General features: G+C 42.0%; 1 protein-coding gene across 1 annotated transcript in view; it reads left to right on the top strand.

Moving 5' to 3' along the window:
• The window catches only part of LOC139413242 (rho guanine nucleotide exchange factor 3-like), a 90,277-nt gene that overhangs the window by 59,396 nt on the left and 16,870 nt on the right, over window positions 1–14,011 (top strand). The window contains 2 exon segments of the mRNA XM_071160382.1: window positions 7,796–7,903; window positions 11,232–11,408. Coding sequence (XP_071016483.1) covers window positions 7,796–7,903; window positions 11,232–11,408 — 285 coding nt within the window.

The raw sequence follows: 14,011 nt of genomic DNA, 5'->3' as shown, positions 1-14,011 counted from the left end.
CATTTTTGGACAGAAAGTTTCTGATTTTTGCAATGTTACGTAGATGGAAAAAAGCTGTCCTTGAAACAGTCTTGATATGTTCGTCAAAAGAGAGATCAGGGTCCAGAGTAACGCCGAGGTCCTTCACAGTTTTATTTGAGATGACTGTACAACCATTACGATTAATTGTCAGATTCAATAGATCTCTTTGTTTCTTGGGACCTCTGTTTTGTCCGAGTTTAAAAGTAGAAGGTTTGCAGCCATCCACTTCCTTATGTCTGAAACACAGGCTTCTAGCGAGGGCAATTTTGGGGCTTCACCATGTTTCATTGAAATGTACAGCTGTGTGTCATCCGCATAGCAGTGAAAGTTAACATTATGTTTTCGAATGACATCCCCAAGAAGTAAAATATATAGTGAAAACAATAGTGGTCCTAAAACGGAACCTTGGTGAACACCGAAATTTACAGTTGATTTGTCAGAGGACAAGCCATTCACAGACACAAACTGATATCTTTCCAACAGATAAGATCTAAACCAGGTCAGAACTTGTCCGTGTAGATCAATTTGGGTTTCCAATCTCTCCAACAGACTGTGGTGATCGATGGCATCAAATGCAGCACTTCAGTCAGGAAGTTAAAGCTTGGTCGCAAATGGGGCTTCCAAATGGACAATGACCCCAAGCATACTTCCAAAGTTGTGGCAAAATAGCTTATAAGGACAACAAAGTCAAGGTATTGGAGTGTCCATCACAAAGCCATGAGCTCAATTCTATAGAATATTTGTGTGCCGAACTGAAAAAGTGTACGCGAGCAAGGAGACCTACAAACTTGACTCACTTACACCATTACTGTCAGGAGGAATGGGCCAAAATTCACCCAACTTATTGTGGGAAGCTTGTTTAAGGCTACCCGAAACATTTCGCCCAAGTTAAACAATTTAAAGTCAATGCTACCAAATACTCAAATACTCTATGTAAACTTCTGACCCACTGGGAATGTGATGAAAGAAATAAAGGCTGAAATAAATCACTCTCATCTATTCTGACATTTCACATTCTTAAAATAAAGTGGTGATCCTAACTGACCAAAGACAGGGATTTTTTACTCAGATTAAATGTCAGGAATTGTGAAAAACTGAGTTTAAATGTATTTGGCTAAGGTGTATGTAAACTTCGGACTTCAACTATATCTAGCTAGCACTGGCAATCATGTTGGCAAATGTCTTACTAAGATTACTGTTCTAAAATATGTTCTTGGGTTTAAAATAATCAATACGGAAACTTTCAGATGACGTTTGTGAGTGAATTAAACATGTTAAATTACACTTCACTGAGTGACAATATGAAAGCCAGTGTTTGTTTACAGGCAGGCAGTAGCTTTACGGGTAAGGACTGGCTGGGGCCTGGGGTCGTCCACACATGCACACTATTACGCACACACACACACACACATGCAGGCACACATGCACAGACAAACACATGCATGCACACACACCCACACTTTCCTCACCACTGGCTTTGTCCCTAGCCTACACACTTCCCTGGTCTGTTAGGAAAACACAAAGCCAGGAACTTCTCAGCCCTCCAGAACAAAGACTTAACACTGGGATCAATTTCTTGTTGGCGGAAACAGGAGCTGCAGATGTGATGTGCTTCAAGGGGAGCTACTTGCGATTGACCTATAGTTGTTGTTTTCCCTCCTTTAATACAATAATTACTTTACCAAATCATAAAATGCAACATGCAAGGGAAGGCAAGGCACCCCACCTCTGCTCACTGAACCAGAAGCTGCTGCTGTTCATGGCGAGCTACTAGGGGATTGAATTAATACCTGTTGTTTACCCTGCTTTTACTTCTATAATAATTACTGTACCAAATCATAAAAGGAAAACATGCAAGACAAGGAACCCCATGTGGAGGCGACAGATTTAGGTTTATGTCGCAAGACTTTGAGACAAATATTTGACTCTGATGTGTGCCACAGAAAGTATTTGACTCTAGTGACAAAATTAAGGAAATTAGAAGGGGAGGTGAGGCATTTTCTTGCCTGCCAAAATGCCGCCCCCCCTCCTCTAATTTCCTTAATTGTGTCACTAAAGTCATACTTTGTGGCACACATCAGAGTCAAATACTTTCTATAGAACAAACTTCTTGTCAGGATAGTCAACCGAAATGAATAATTGTGTGTGTGTGTGTATGTGTGTTATATTAAACATAGAGGGAGTGAAATGTAGGAAAGCAATAAACATTTCAATACAACTACTAGTCGAATAAGACATGGGAGAGATGCCGATTTTTTAGCAAAAATTGTATTAGTCTATTGCTAGACTAATACACTTGAATCAAATAGTCAAACCGAAAACTGCAGACATTACGAGTGCCACCCCCGCGATCAAAACGCCATTAAAAATACAATGAAACGCAGCATAACGTGATCATTGACATCTGCCTTGAAGGACACAAATAACAAATGCTTTCTGCTACTAAGATCAGTGAAATGTAGGCTAAACTGACAACGGAGTAAAGAGCAGAAATCTCAACTAGCAAGCAATGAAGAATTGAGTGTGTGCGCGTTCGCGTAAAGGGGGATTTTCTGCACAATACCTGTTACTTGCAAAGAGAGAGAGAGGGTGAAGCTCTTCATTCCGCTTCTGATCCTTGTTCAATCTTTTCTCTCAACAGGTATGGACCCAGAATTTAGTCGAGCGTCTGACCAATTACACTAGACTTTAGTTCTGGGTTAACCGACATTACTCTTAATATTAAACGGATAACTGGCTTTCCCATACTGCACAGAACACACTGGAGTTATTAGAGCGGGGTAGCGGAGAGGTGTGCTTGAGAGTCCATCATGACAGAGGATGTTTCAAATGGCGCAAATAGAACATCGGATGCACCTGCAGTGCTGTAAAGGTATAAACACATAGGCCTAACGCATGGCTGGGCACATTCTGCAGCTAAGTTTAGCGCTATTCAGATCGGATGTGGGTAAGGAGATATTTCTTTCCAATGCGCGACGCCCTCGCCCGCTCTCTGATCCTGAGTGCAATTTACACACTGAGCGCATATAGTAGGAGGAATTTCGTTCCTGGCAGTCGCAGTTTCCACAACAGCGGAGTAGACGCACACAACTCGCCTGGGATGAGTTGGCAGGAAGAGATTTTATACTACTTGAACTTTACTTGTCGTAGCCCTGGCGAGCACCGTAACTGCTGGAGGACGTGCATGTGACTACCCTGCTGCGTTTATAACCTCCGTGGACGGGGAAGGTAACAGCAGCATGGTGGCCAAGGATTACCCCTTTTACCTCGTCGTGAAGAGGATGAACTGTTCACTGGAGGTGCAGACAGTCAGCAGCAACACCCAACCGGCTAAGGAAGTGGAGGTAGGGAGTTTAATTTGCGATATAACTATTATCGATTGCATTCAATTGTTGCAGTTTGTATACGGTGAAAATGTACTTTCGCGCAATCATGTACTTGCACACTAAGTGGAGGCAGACAGTTTATAGGACATACACTGCACTACTACTTTGTTGCGCGTTTGTTGTGGATATTTAAATCAAACTGTTGAAAAATGTGGAGTCCTAAGGAATACATTTAATCTTATATGAAATGTTGGGTAAACAATATAGTGAAATACCACGATAGAGCACATTTAATGTCACGCTGCACTGGTTTGGATGATTTCACTATTTTTCAAGTGAAAAAAATAAATACAAAGTAAATGTCATGATATAGGAGTAAATGACATGAATCGCATTGGTAGTGTTATTATTGCTTTTGAAGTATGGAATATTTTTTATATAAACAGTACCAGTCAGTTTGGACACACCTACTAATTCAAATGTTTTAGTTTATTTTTACTATTGTCTACATTGTAGAGTAATAGACATCAACACTATGAAATAACCCATGGAATAATGTAGCAACCAAAGTGTTAAACAAATTAAAATATATTTTAGATCCTTAAAATAGCCACCCTTTGCCATTAACAGCTTTGCACACTCTTGGCATTCTCTCAACCAGCTTCACCTGGAAGGCTTTTCCAACAGTCTTGAAGGAGTTCCCACTTATGCTGAGCACTTGTTGGCTGCTTTTCCTCTCTGCGGTCCAACTCATCCCAAACCATTGCAATTGGGTTGAGGTCATGTGATTTGTAGGGGGGCAGGTCAACTATGCAGTACTCCCAATGTGAAATATTGACATTTCTGTATGGACCTCACTTTTTGCATGAGGGCATTGTCATGCTGAAACAGGAAAAGTCCTTCCCCCAACTGTTGCCACAAAGTTGGAAGCACAGAATTGTTCTAGAATGTCATTGTATGCTGTAGCGTTAAGATTTCCCTTGACTGGAACTAAGAGACCTAACCCGAACCATAAACAGCCCTAGACCATTATTCCTCCTCCACCAAACTTGACAGTTTGCACTATGCATTGGGGCAGGTAGTGTTCTCCTGGCATCCATAGACTGGAAGTTTCAAAAGGAGGGTCGTGCTTGGAATCATTGTTCTTCCTCTGTCAATCATGGTTACCTGCAAGGAAACACGTGCTGTCATCATTGCTTTGCACAAAAAGGGTTTCACAGGCAAGAATATTGCTGCCAGTAAGATTGCACCTAAATCAACCATTTATCGGATCATCAAGAACTTCAAGGAGTGTGGTTCAATTGTTGTGAAGAAGGCTCCTAAAGTTGATTCAGCTGCGGGATTGGGGCACCACCAGTACAGAGCTTGCTCAGGAATGGCAGCAGGCAGGTGTGTGTGCATCTGCATGCACAGGGAGGTGAAGACTTTTGTAGGATGGCCTGGTGTCAAGAATGGCAGCAATGAAGCCATTTCTCTCCAGGGAAAACATCAGGGACAGACTGATATTCTGCAAAAGGTACAGGGATTGGACTGCTGAGGATTGGGGTAAAGTCATTTTCTCTGATGAATCCCCTTTCCGATTGTTTGGGGCATCCGGAAAAAAGCTTGCCCGGAGAAGACCAGGCTTGTCCGGAGAAGACGAGGCTACCATCAGTCCTGTGTCATGCCAACAGTATAGCATCCTGAGACCATTCATGTGTGGGGTTGCTTCTCAGCCAAGGGAGTGGGCTCACTCACAATTTTGCCCAAGAACACAGCCATGAATCAAGAATGGTACCAACACATCCTCCGAGAGCAACTTCTCCTAACCATTCAGGAACAGTTTAGTGATGAACAATGCCTTTTCCAGCATGATGGAGCACCTTGCCATAAGGCAAAAGTGATAACTAAGTAGCTTGGGGAACAAAACATCAATATTTTGGGTCCATGGCCAGGAAACTCCCCAGACCTTAATCCCATTGAGAACTTGTGGTCAATCCTCAAGAGGCGGGTGGACAAACAAAACCCCTCAAATTCTGACAAACTCCAAGCATTGATTATGCAAGAATGGGCTGCCATCAGTCAGGATGTGGACCATAAGTTAATTGACAGTGTGCCATGGTGGATTGCAGAGGTCTTGAAAAAGAAGGGTCAACACTGCAAATATTGACTCGTTGCATCTTCTTCATGTAAATTGTCAATAAAAGCCTTTGACACTTATGAAATGCTTGTAATTATACTTCAGTATTCCATAGTAACATCTGACAAAAATATCTAAAGACACTGAAGCAGCAAACTTTGTGGAAATTAATATTTGTGTCATTCTCAACTTTTGGCCACGACTGTACTATCAGTCTATATATATTTTTTTAAGGCAGCCTTCCGCACCTCTGATTCAGAGGGGTTTGGTTAAATGCGGAAGACTCATTTCATTTACTGCATTCAGTTGTACAACAGACTAGGTATCCCCCTTTCCCTCATCTCTCTCCCCTGTAAAGATCAACAACTAAATTACTGGCATTTCACTGAGATGGGATGCTGCTGCTGATGATATTGATTGGCACATGAACAGATTGCTGAGGCCGAGGTCCTATCGCTAATGTCAGATAGTCTGCAGATTATGGGGGTTGGATTGCATAAGAAGAATTTAAACAACATATTGAGTTCACAGTAATGAATCTCTGCTGACAAGTCATATTCCCAACATAGTGCAAATAAGGGACTTGGGTGCCATTTGGGATTCAGCCTAAGTAAGCCAGTAGTGTTTGATTACACCATTTTGTAAAGTCTGATTTGTACTGCCACTCACTTCTCTCCAGTCGAGAGAATATAAGGGAGATATATATATATATATATGAAATACCAACAAAGTGTCTTAAATCGGGGTTTGGGCCACCACAAGCCCGAACAGCTTCAAAGCACCCCTGCATGGATTCTACAAGTGTTTGGAACTCTATTGGAGGGATGCGACTCCATACGTCCACCATCCTTTGGCGTTTTGTTGATGGTGGTGGGAAATGCTGTCTCAGGCACCGCTCCAGAATCTCAATTGCGTTGCGATCTGGTGACTGACACAGCCATGGAATAGCGTTTTTCATGTTCATCAAACCATTCAGTGACCACTCGTGCCCTGTGGATGGGGGCATTGTCGTCCTATGGGGCCATAGCCATGGTAGCCAAAATAATGGTCTGCCCAGCATTTTTTATACATGTCCTTAAGCATGGTGGGATATTAATTGCTTAATTAACTCAGGAACCACACCTGTGGGGAAGCACCTGTTTTCAGTGTACCTTGTATCCCTCATTTACTCAAGTGTTTCCATTATTTTGGCAGTTACCTGTATATTTTATGAGTCACAATGGCCCTGCTTTTGTTGCTGCATAGCCAGGCCTATCGTGTGTGTGTGTGTGTGTGTGTGTGTGTGTGTGTGTGTGTGTGTGTGTGTGTGTAAACGTGTGAAGCAGGCATGTGTGAATTGTGACGAGGGGGTACCCAGTCTGAAAAGACTGCGTTCCCAGAATACTGATCAACGTCACAAGGAGAGAGCAGGAGAAGGGGGAAATGGAGGATGGGAGAATAGAGCGATGATGCTGCTGCCGAGGGTGTTTTGCAGGTTGCAGATATTTTCCCGTCAGTCTGTTTTTTTCCCCCCTGATGATTCTGACTGACTGCAGCAACTGGAGGTCGGATCTCATCTTCTAATGTTATCCTGATGGAGTGCTGCGGAAGGAAACAAAGGGCATTCTAAACCTCTTTTCACTGCTGTAAGGTTAAATCGTCTGTCGTGGTAAGAACAGGACACAGCCGGAGAAACCTGCAGAGGTGACAACGAGGGAGGGAATGAAGACTGGATGGGGAGTCATAGAAAAAAGGAAACATGCACATCTCACTGTTTAAGATGCTGGAGTTGCGGACAAGACATCCTTGATTTCTCGATCACCTACCGGCTACCTGTGTCTGTGTTTTGATTACAGGAAACCTTGTATGTTTGACAGACTCTGTATACTGTAACCTTGAGGGGCACTGAGGAGAGGAGAAGACCGTACATGTTTTTGGATGTATGTAGATGGGACAGGGGTAACCCCTGGTTGACGGTGCAACAGCTGGTCAGGAAGGCTGAGACTCCGTGGTCGTGACGGGGGCGGGGGAGGGATAGAGAGAGGACTAGGTGCGATGAGGATGAATATTATCCTCCTGGTCTCAGATCTGGTCAGTACTGCTGGTTCACCTAAACTGGCTCCAGTCTTGAAGCTTTGGTGTTGATGGGATCCAATGGAGATTGGGACGCAGAAGGTATTAACTACTGTGACTCCACAAAATGTTTCATCTGCACCACTACCACCTTTTCTTTCTTCATCTTTTCTGTTTTTTTTTTTATTGTTTTTTAAAAATCTGCTGTCTCCCCTCTGCCATTTTAACACACAGTCAGATACAAACATTAATCACAAAGTGTCTTTGGTCTCTCCAGGAGCCCTGTAACAAGCGGGTGAAGCCTCTTTCTCGGGTTACATCGCTGGCCAACCTCATACCTCCAGTCAAGGCTGCACCTCTGAAGCGGATCGGACAAACACTGCAGGTACAACACTACACCACCATTTATAGTCTACTGAAATACCTATTCTGACAAATACAAGCACAGGACAAAACACTACAGATAAAGTGTTGAATATCATTGGTAACACTAACTTTTTTTTAGCCTGAAGGAATGAGGCATTATGATGAAGTAATAATGCATTGTTAGACTTGTCATGAGTACAGATCCTTCAGAAAGTATTCATACCCCTTGACTTTTTCCAGATTTTCTTTTGTTAACAGCCTGAAATAAAAATGGATTTAAATTTAGATTTTTGGTCCCTGGCCTAACCCTATAATGTCAAAGTGGAATTGTTTTTTTTCCTCTTCAAAATGTTTACAAATTAATACAAAATGAACCTGAAACGTCTTGAGTCTAAATATTCAACCCTTTGTTAGGAGAGCCTAAATAAGTTCAAGATTAAACATTTGCTTAAAGAGTCAGTGCATTTGGAAAGTATTCAGACCCCTTGACTTTTTCCACATTTTAAAATGGATTAGATTGTTTTTATTCCCAATCAAGCTACACACAATACCCCATAATGACAAAGCAACAACAGTTTTTTATATTTTATACATTTGCAAAAATGTATAAAAACCTATCACATTTACATAAGTATTTATATCCTTTACTCAGTACTTTGTTGAAGGACCTTTGGCAGCGATTACAGCTGCCACCACCATGCTTCACCGTAGGGATGGTGCCCGGTTTCCTCTACACGTGACGCTTGGCATTCAGGCCAAAGGATTCAATCTTGGTTTCATCAGACCAGAGAGTCTTGTTTCTCATGGTCCGAGTCCTTTTAGGTGCCTTTTGGCGAACTCCAAGCGGGCTGTCATGTGCCTTTTACTGAGGAGTGGCTTTCATCTGCCCACTACTACCATAAAGGCCTAATTGGTGGAGTCCTTCTGGAAGGTTCTCCCATCTCCACAGTGGAGCTCTGTCAGAGTGACCATCGGGTTCTTGGTCACCTCCCTGACCAAGGCCCTTCTCGACCGATTGCTCAGTTTGGCCGTGCGGCCAGCTCTAGTAAGAGTCTTGGTGGTTCCAAACTTCTTCCATTTAAGAATGTTGAAGGCTACTCTTCTTGGGGACCTTCAATGCTGCAGACATGTTTTTGGTACCCTTCCCCAGATCTGTGCCTTGACACCTCCTGTCTCGGAGCTCTACAAAAAACTCCTTGGACTTTATGGCTTGGTTTTTGCTCTGACATGCACTGTCGACTGTGGGACCTTTTTGTATAGACAGGTTGGTTCCAAATCATGCCCAATCAATTGAATTTACTGCAGGTGGACTCCAATCAAGTTGTAGAAACATCTCAAGGATGATCAATGGAGACAGGATGCACCTGAGCGAGCGCAATTTCAAGTCTCATAACAAAGGGTCTGAATACTTATGTAAATAAGTTATTTCTGTTTCATTTTTAACAAATTTGCAAAAATGTCTAAACCTGTTTTCGCTTTGTCATTGTGTGTCAATCTATTGTGTCGATTGATGAGGAAAACAATTAATTTTAATGCATTTTAGAATAAGGCTGTAACGTAACAAAGGAAAGGGGTCTGAATAATTTCCGAACGTACTGTAAGTTGCATGGACTCACTCTGTATGCCAGAATAGTGTTTAACATTATTTTGTTGAATGACTACCTCATCTCTGTACCCATCACATAGTTCTATCTGTAAGCTACCTCAGTCGAGCAGTGAATTTCCAACACAGTTTCAACCACAAAGACCAGGGAGGTATTCCAATGCCTCGCAAAGGGCCCCTCTTGGTAGATGGGTTAAAATAAAAAGACATTGACTATCCCTTCAAACATGGTGGAGTTATTAATTACACTTTGGATGGTGTATCAATACATCCAGTCACTACGATACAGGCGTCCTTCCAAACTCAGCTGCCAGAGAGGAAGGAAACTGCTCAGGGATTTCACCATGAGACGAATGGTGACTTCAAAACAGTTGGAGTTTAATGGCTGTGATGGGAGAACTGAGGATGGACACCACAATACTATCCTAAATGACAGCGTGAAAAGAAGGACGCCTGTACTGAATAGAAATATTCAAAAATATGCGTCCTGTTTGCAATAAGGAACTAAAGTTAAACTGCACATAATGTGGTAAAGAAATTAACTTTATGTCCTGAATACAAAGCGTTGTGTTTGGGGTAAACACAACTGAATACCACTCTTCATATTTTCAAGCATAGTGATGGGTGCATCATGTTATGGCACTAGGGAGTTTTTTAGGATAAAAATAAATGGAATAGAGCTAAGCACAGGCAAAATCCTAGAGGAAAACCTGGTTGTCTGCTTTCCAACAGATACTGGGAGACAAATTCACCTTTGAGCAACACAATAAGCTAAATCACAAGGCTAAATATACACTGGAGTTGCTTACCAAGACGACTTTGAATGTTCCTGAGTGGCCTAGTTACAGTTTTGGCTTGGAAATCTATGGCAATACTTAAATGGCTGTCTAGCAATGATCAATTTGACAGAGCTTGAATATTTTTTTTTTAAGAATGTGCAAATATTGTACAATCCAGGTGTGCAAAGCGAGCGACTTGAGACCAGAAATACTCTCAGCTGTAATCACTGCCAAATGTGATTGTAACATGTATTGATGTGACTACTGTAAATGAGGTATTTAATTTGTACATTTGCAAAACGTTCTAAAAACCCTTTGTTCAGTTTGTAATTACGGGGTATTTGTGGGGTGTGTAGATGGGCGAGAGAGAAAGAAATTAACTTAGGCTGTAACATAACAATGTGGAATAAGTCCAGGGCTATGAATACTTTCTGAAGGCACAGTATGTATGACCCCCTTAATGTCTTACCTCATAATGACTAAACAGACAGCCATTTGTGTCAAGGCAATTGAAATTACACCACACATGTCTACAAAAACATAAAACATGAATAGCGGGATTGGCCGACCTAGAAGGACCAGCCCTAGCCAGTTTATCTGTTATGTTCTAAGTCCAAATCAATCACTTTCCAGACCATCATCCACTAAGTACGCCAGCCCTCATCTGACCTGTGTATGATGTGTTGTGTTCTGAATTATTCTGGCCTCACTATCGTCGCACAGTGCTTGAATAGCATTACAGACAGGATAATCTAGACAATTGTACAGTAACCTACAGATATCAGAAATAAGGTATGTGGCATATGAGAACAAATGTGTTGGTATGGTCTTTTTTATATCCTTCCTAGTTGATGTCCTATGAAGGACAATTTTTCTAATCTTTGTCTTTTCATACTCTTCTCTCAATCACTCACACAGGACCACTCACCTTCCTGTGTCTCTCGCTCTCTCTCTCTATTCCGCAGCGTTCCATCAGCTTCCGCAGTGAGAGTCGAACAGAGTCGGTCATGCCTCCCAGACCATGGACGCGGCCGGCCCCGCCTGCCAACACCAAGCGGCGTGACAGCAAGCTGTGGAGCGAGACCTTTGACGTGCGGCTTGGACACCAGATGCTGTCGTCCAAGGAGATCAATCGCCAAGAGGTGCGGAAAGCTTTTCAACAGGGGTAGTACGGGAGATTACTATGTCCGAGCACTGCTACTAACACTAGGGTAGCCTTGTCTCCAGAGAGCCGGCTTATGGACGAGACTATCAGGGTTACAAAAGGGAGTACACAGTTACTATCAGAGGAATATAAATACTGTCAGGCTTGTATATGCACCTGTATAGTGTATTGCATAGTTTTGGCTGGAAGGTTTGTCTGGCTTTGATTTCAACTGACATTAAAATGGAGGCCATGTCATAAACTTTTAGAATAGCATGACTATACCAAGGATGTGCATCTCCTAGAATGCATGGAAGACTTTAGTTTGAGGGCTCATAGCAAAATCCAAAACTAGAGAGAGAATCCCTAGATCCTAGTTCAGGGATGGGCAACTGGCAGCCTTTTATAGGCCCTTGGATCAATTTCCAAAAACCGGGCCCCCGACCCCAAAACAATTAAATCTATTTTTTTAGGAACTCAGTCGGGCTCTCAACTTACGCAAGGTGACATTTTCATCAGTAGTTTTTCTCGTTATGTAAGTCACTCAATAAGCCATGTTGGCTAATGATTTTTTGCCAGCTATCTAAACTTGTAGTAATGATGTTCTGAATACCGTCTGGGCAATCAATCAGGGCATGTGACCAGGGGCAATGACCTCAAGGGGGCCCCCATTGATATCATATTAACATGGCATAATGGTATATACTGGTATAATGCATTTAGTTTAAGGTCTAGTGCAGCTGTTTTTATCTTGATATCATTTCTAGGTAACAATTAAGTATCTTACTCTGTTTTCAAGTAGCCCTTTACACTCGTACGGGTTGGAAATGGCAGATTTGGGCACTAATAGCCGTGAACATTGGATTGTAATTGGCTGTACAGTAACATACTATACATGACGTCAGAGGTCTGGCCCTGCACTTCAAAGCGCTGCATGAGTTTTGACTGACAAACGTACTGAATTTGAGCACCACATGCAACAAGAAGTTGACCCCATCCCTCCCGGTAATTGGGCAACTTTTGACCCAAAAAATTGTCAGAGGGAAATGCTATAAATTTAAGATTAACATTTTATTTTGAAAGATGAGACATTAAGGATTATAATAAATACAGATTTGATGCCATACAAGCTACGTTTCACGTATCCAAATCATCAGTGTCACCATTTATGATCACCATGTTTGATGTACAGCAAACAAGATTACATGTCGTCATAGCCTGGGTTGTTCTGAACAGAATGAGCCAGCCTATTATTATTTATTTTTTTAATTGTGAAGAAAATTTGCCTTGGCACATGCAACTGAAGGCACTGATAACTGCTTTCTAAGTGCACCAAAGTTACCATCTGTTTCTCTGAATTGCCTTTGTGAAAGCCTAACACTGTACGATCATATTTTATAATGTAGCTAGTCGTGTTGGCAATAGAACAAGCTTTCACATCCTGCCCAACTGACCCAGATTGTGATTTTATATTGGTCTGTTTTTGGATTGCGTTAACAACAACAGTAATTGTGTACAAGTGTGCTTGCTCTAAGTTTCTGAACGGCACAGATAGGAGAACTCAAAAAAGTACCTTTTTATAGTTGAAGACTATTCTTTGAGTCATAAAAGTGCATTGAAATTGCTTCGGGACTGTGTACATTTTGGAGAGGTGTGTGTGTCCACTTGGGAGACACCAGTTAGTCCTCTCACTCAAACCCTTGTCATTTTTTTTGTCTTATGTTGCACCTACTCCACATTTTCAGATTTCGTTATCAACAAATACAGCAAAGTATAGTAAATCTAAAATGCACATAAAATCAACAGCGTAATGTTTTGGATTCAGTCTTGTCAGGTGAACTGTAGTCCTCACATTTTGGTCTAATGATTTTCCCATGATCTCCAAACTGTTCCCTGCTACCATGGTTAAGCATATGCTTTTCATATTTTTTCTGTAAGAAACATTTCAATGTAGCCCTTTCTATATAGGCCAATTCCCACGAGTGTAAAGTGTTAGTGGTCAAAAAGAAACAAAAATATTTATTGAGCAAGAATTTTGCTACGACTGTCTGGGATTGATCTGAGTAGGGAAGGGAAAACTGAAAACTAGTTGTCATTGGCTGAAAGTTTGGAACAAATTTACTGCCTAGTGATGTCACCAGGCAGGCAAAAACTCCATCCTACCAAAACAGGCTGAAATGTCAGCTAGCTGCCTATCAAGCTAGCGGGGTTTCTTGAGGGCTTGAAAGCAGCCTGTGACACGGTTAGCCATTGTGGCTGGGACCGTGGATTGTACCGGGTTTGTGGCTGTCTAAATCCCTGCTGTTTGTTGTGTTCAATCATCCCTGTGACCTGCCCTGTCTGTAACTGCGAGGTGTAACCGCGTAACCTACGTTGCCGGCTACCATGACAAAGACCAAAGCCAGTGGGAGTATTGTTGAGGACAGTGGGGTCTCTCTATCACAGCTGAAGGATCTTTTAAACTAATAAAAATTGTTCTACAAGCAGAATCGACAGTGTTTTGACGATTTCAAATAATAGATGACCTGACTAGAGAGGTCTAGGACCTGAAAAACAGGACAAAGTGAGGGAAATTCTGAGAAATTGAAGATTGACCACCAA

Source organism: Oncorhynchus clarkii, chromosome 7 (assembly GCF_045791955.1).
Source record: "Oncorhynchus clarkii lewisi isolate Uvic-CL-2024 chromosome 7, UVic_Ocla_1.0, whole genome shotgun sequence".
NCBI lineage: Eukaryota > Metazoa > Chordata > Actinopteri > Salmoniformes > Salmonidae > Oncorhynchus > Oncorhynchus clarkii.
The sequence above is the reverse complement of the archived record's forward strand: the minus strand, read 5'-3'. Positions and strand labels throughout refer to the sequence as shown.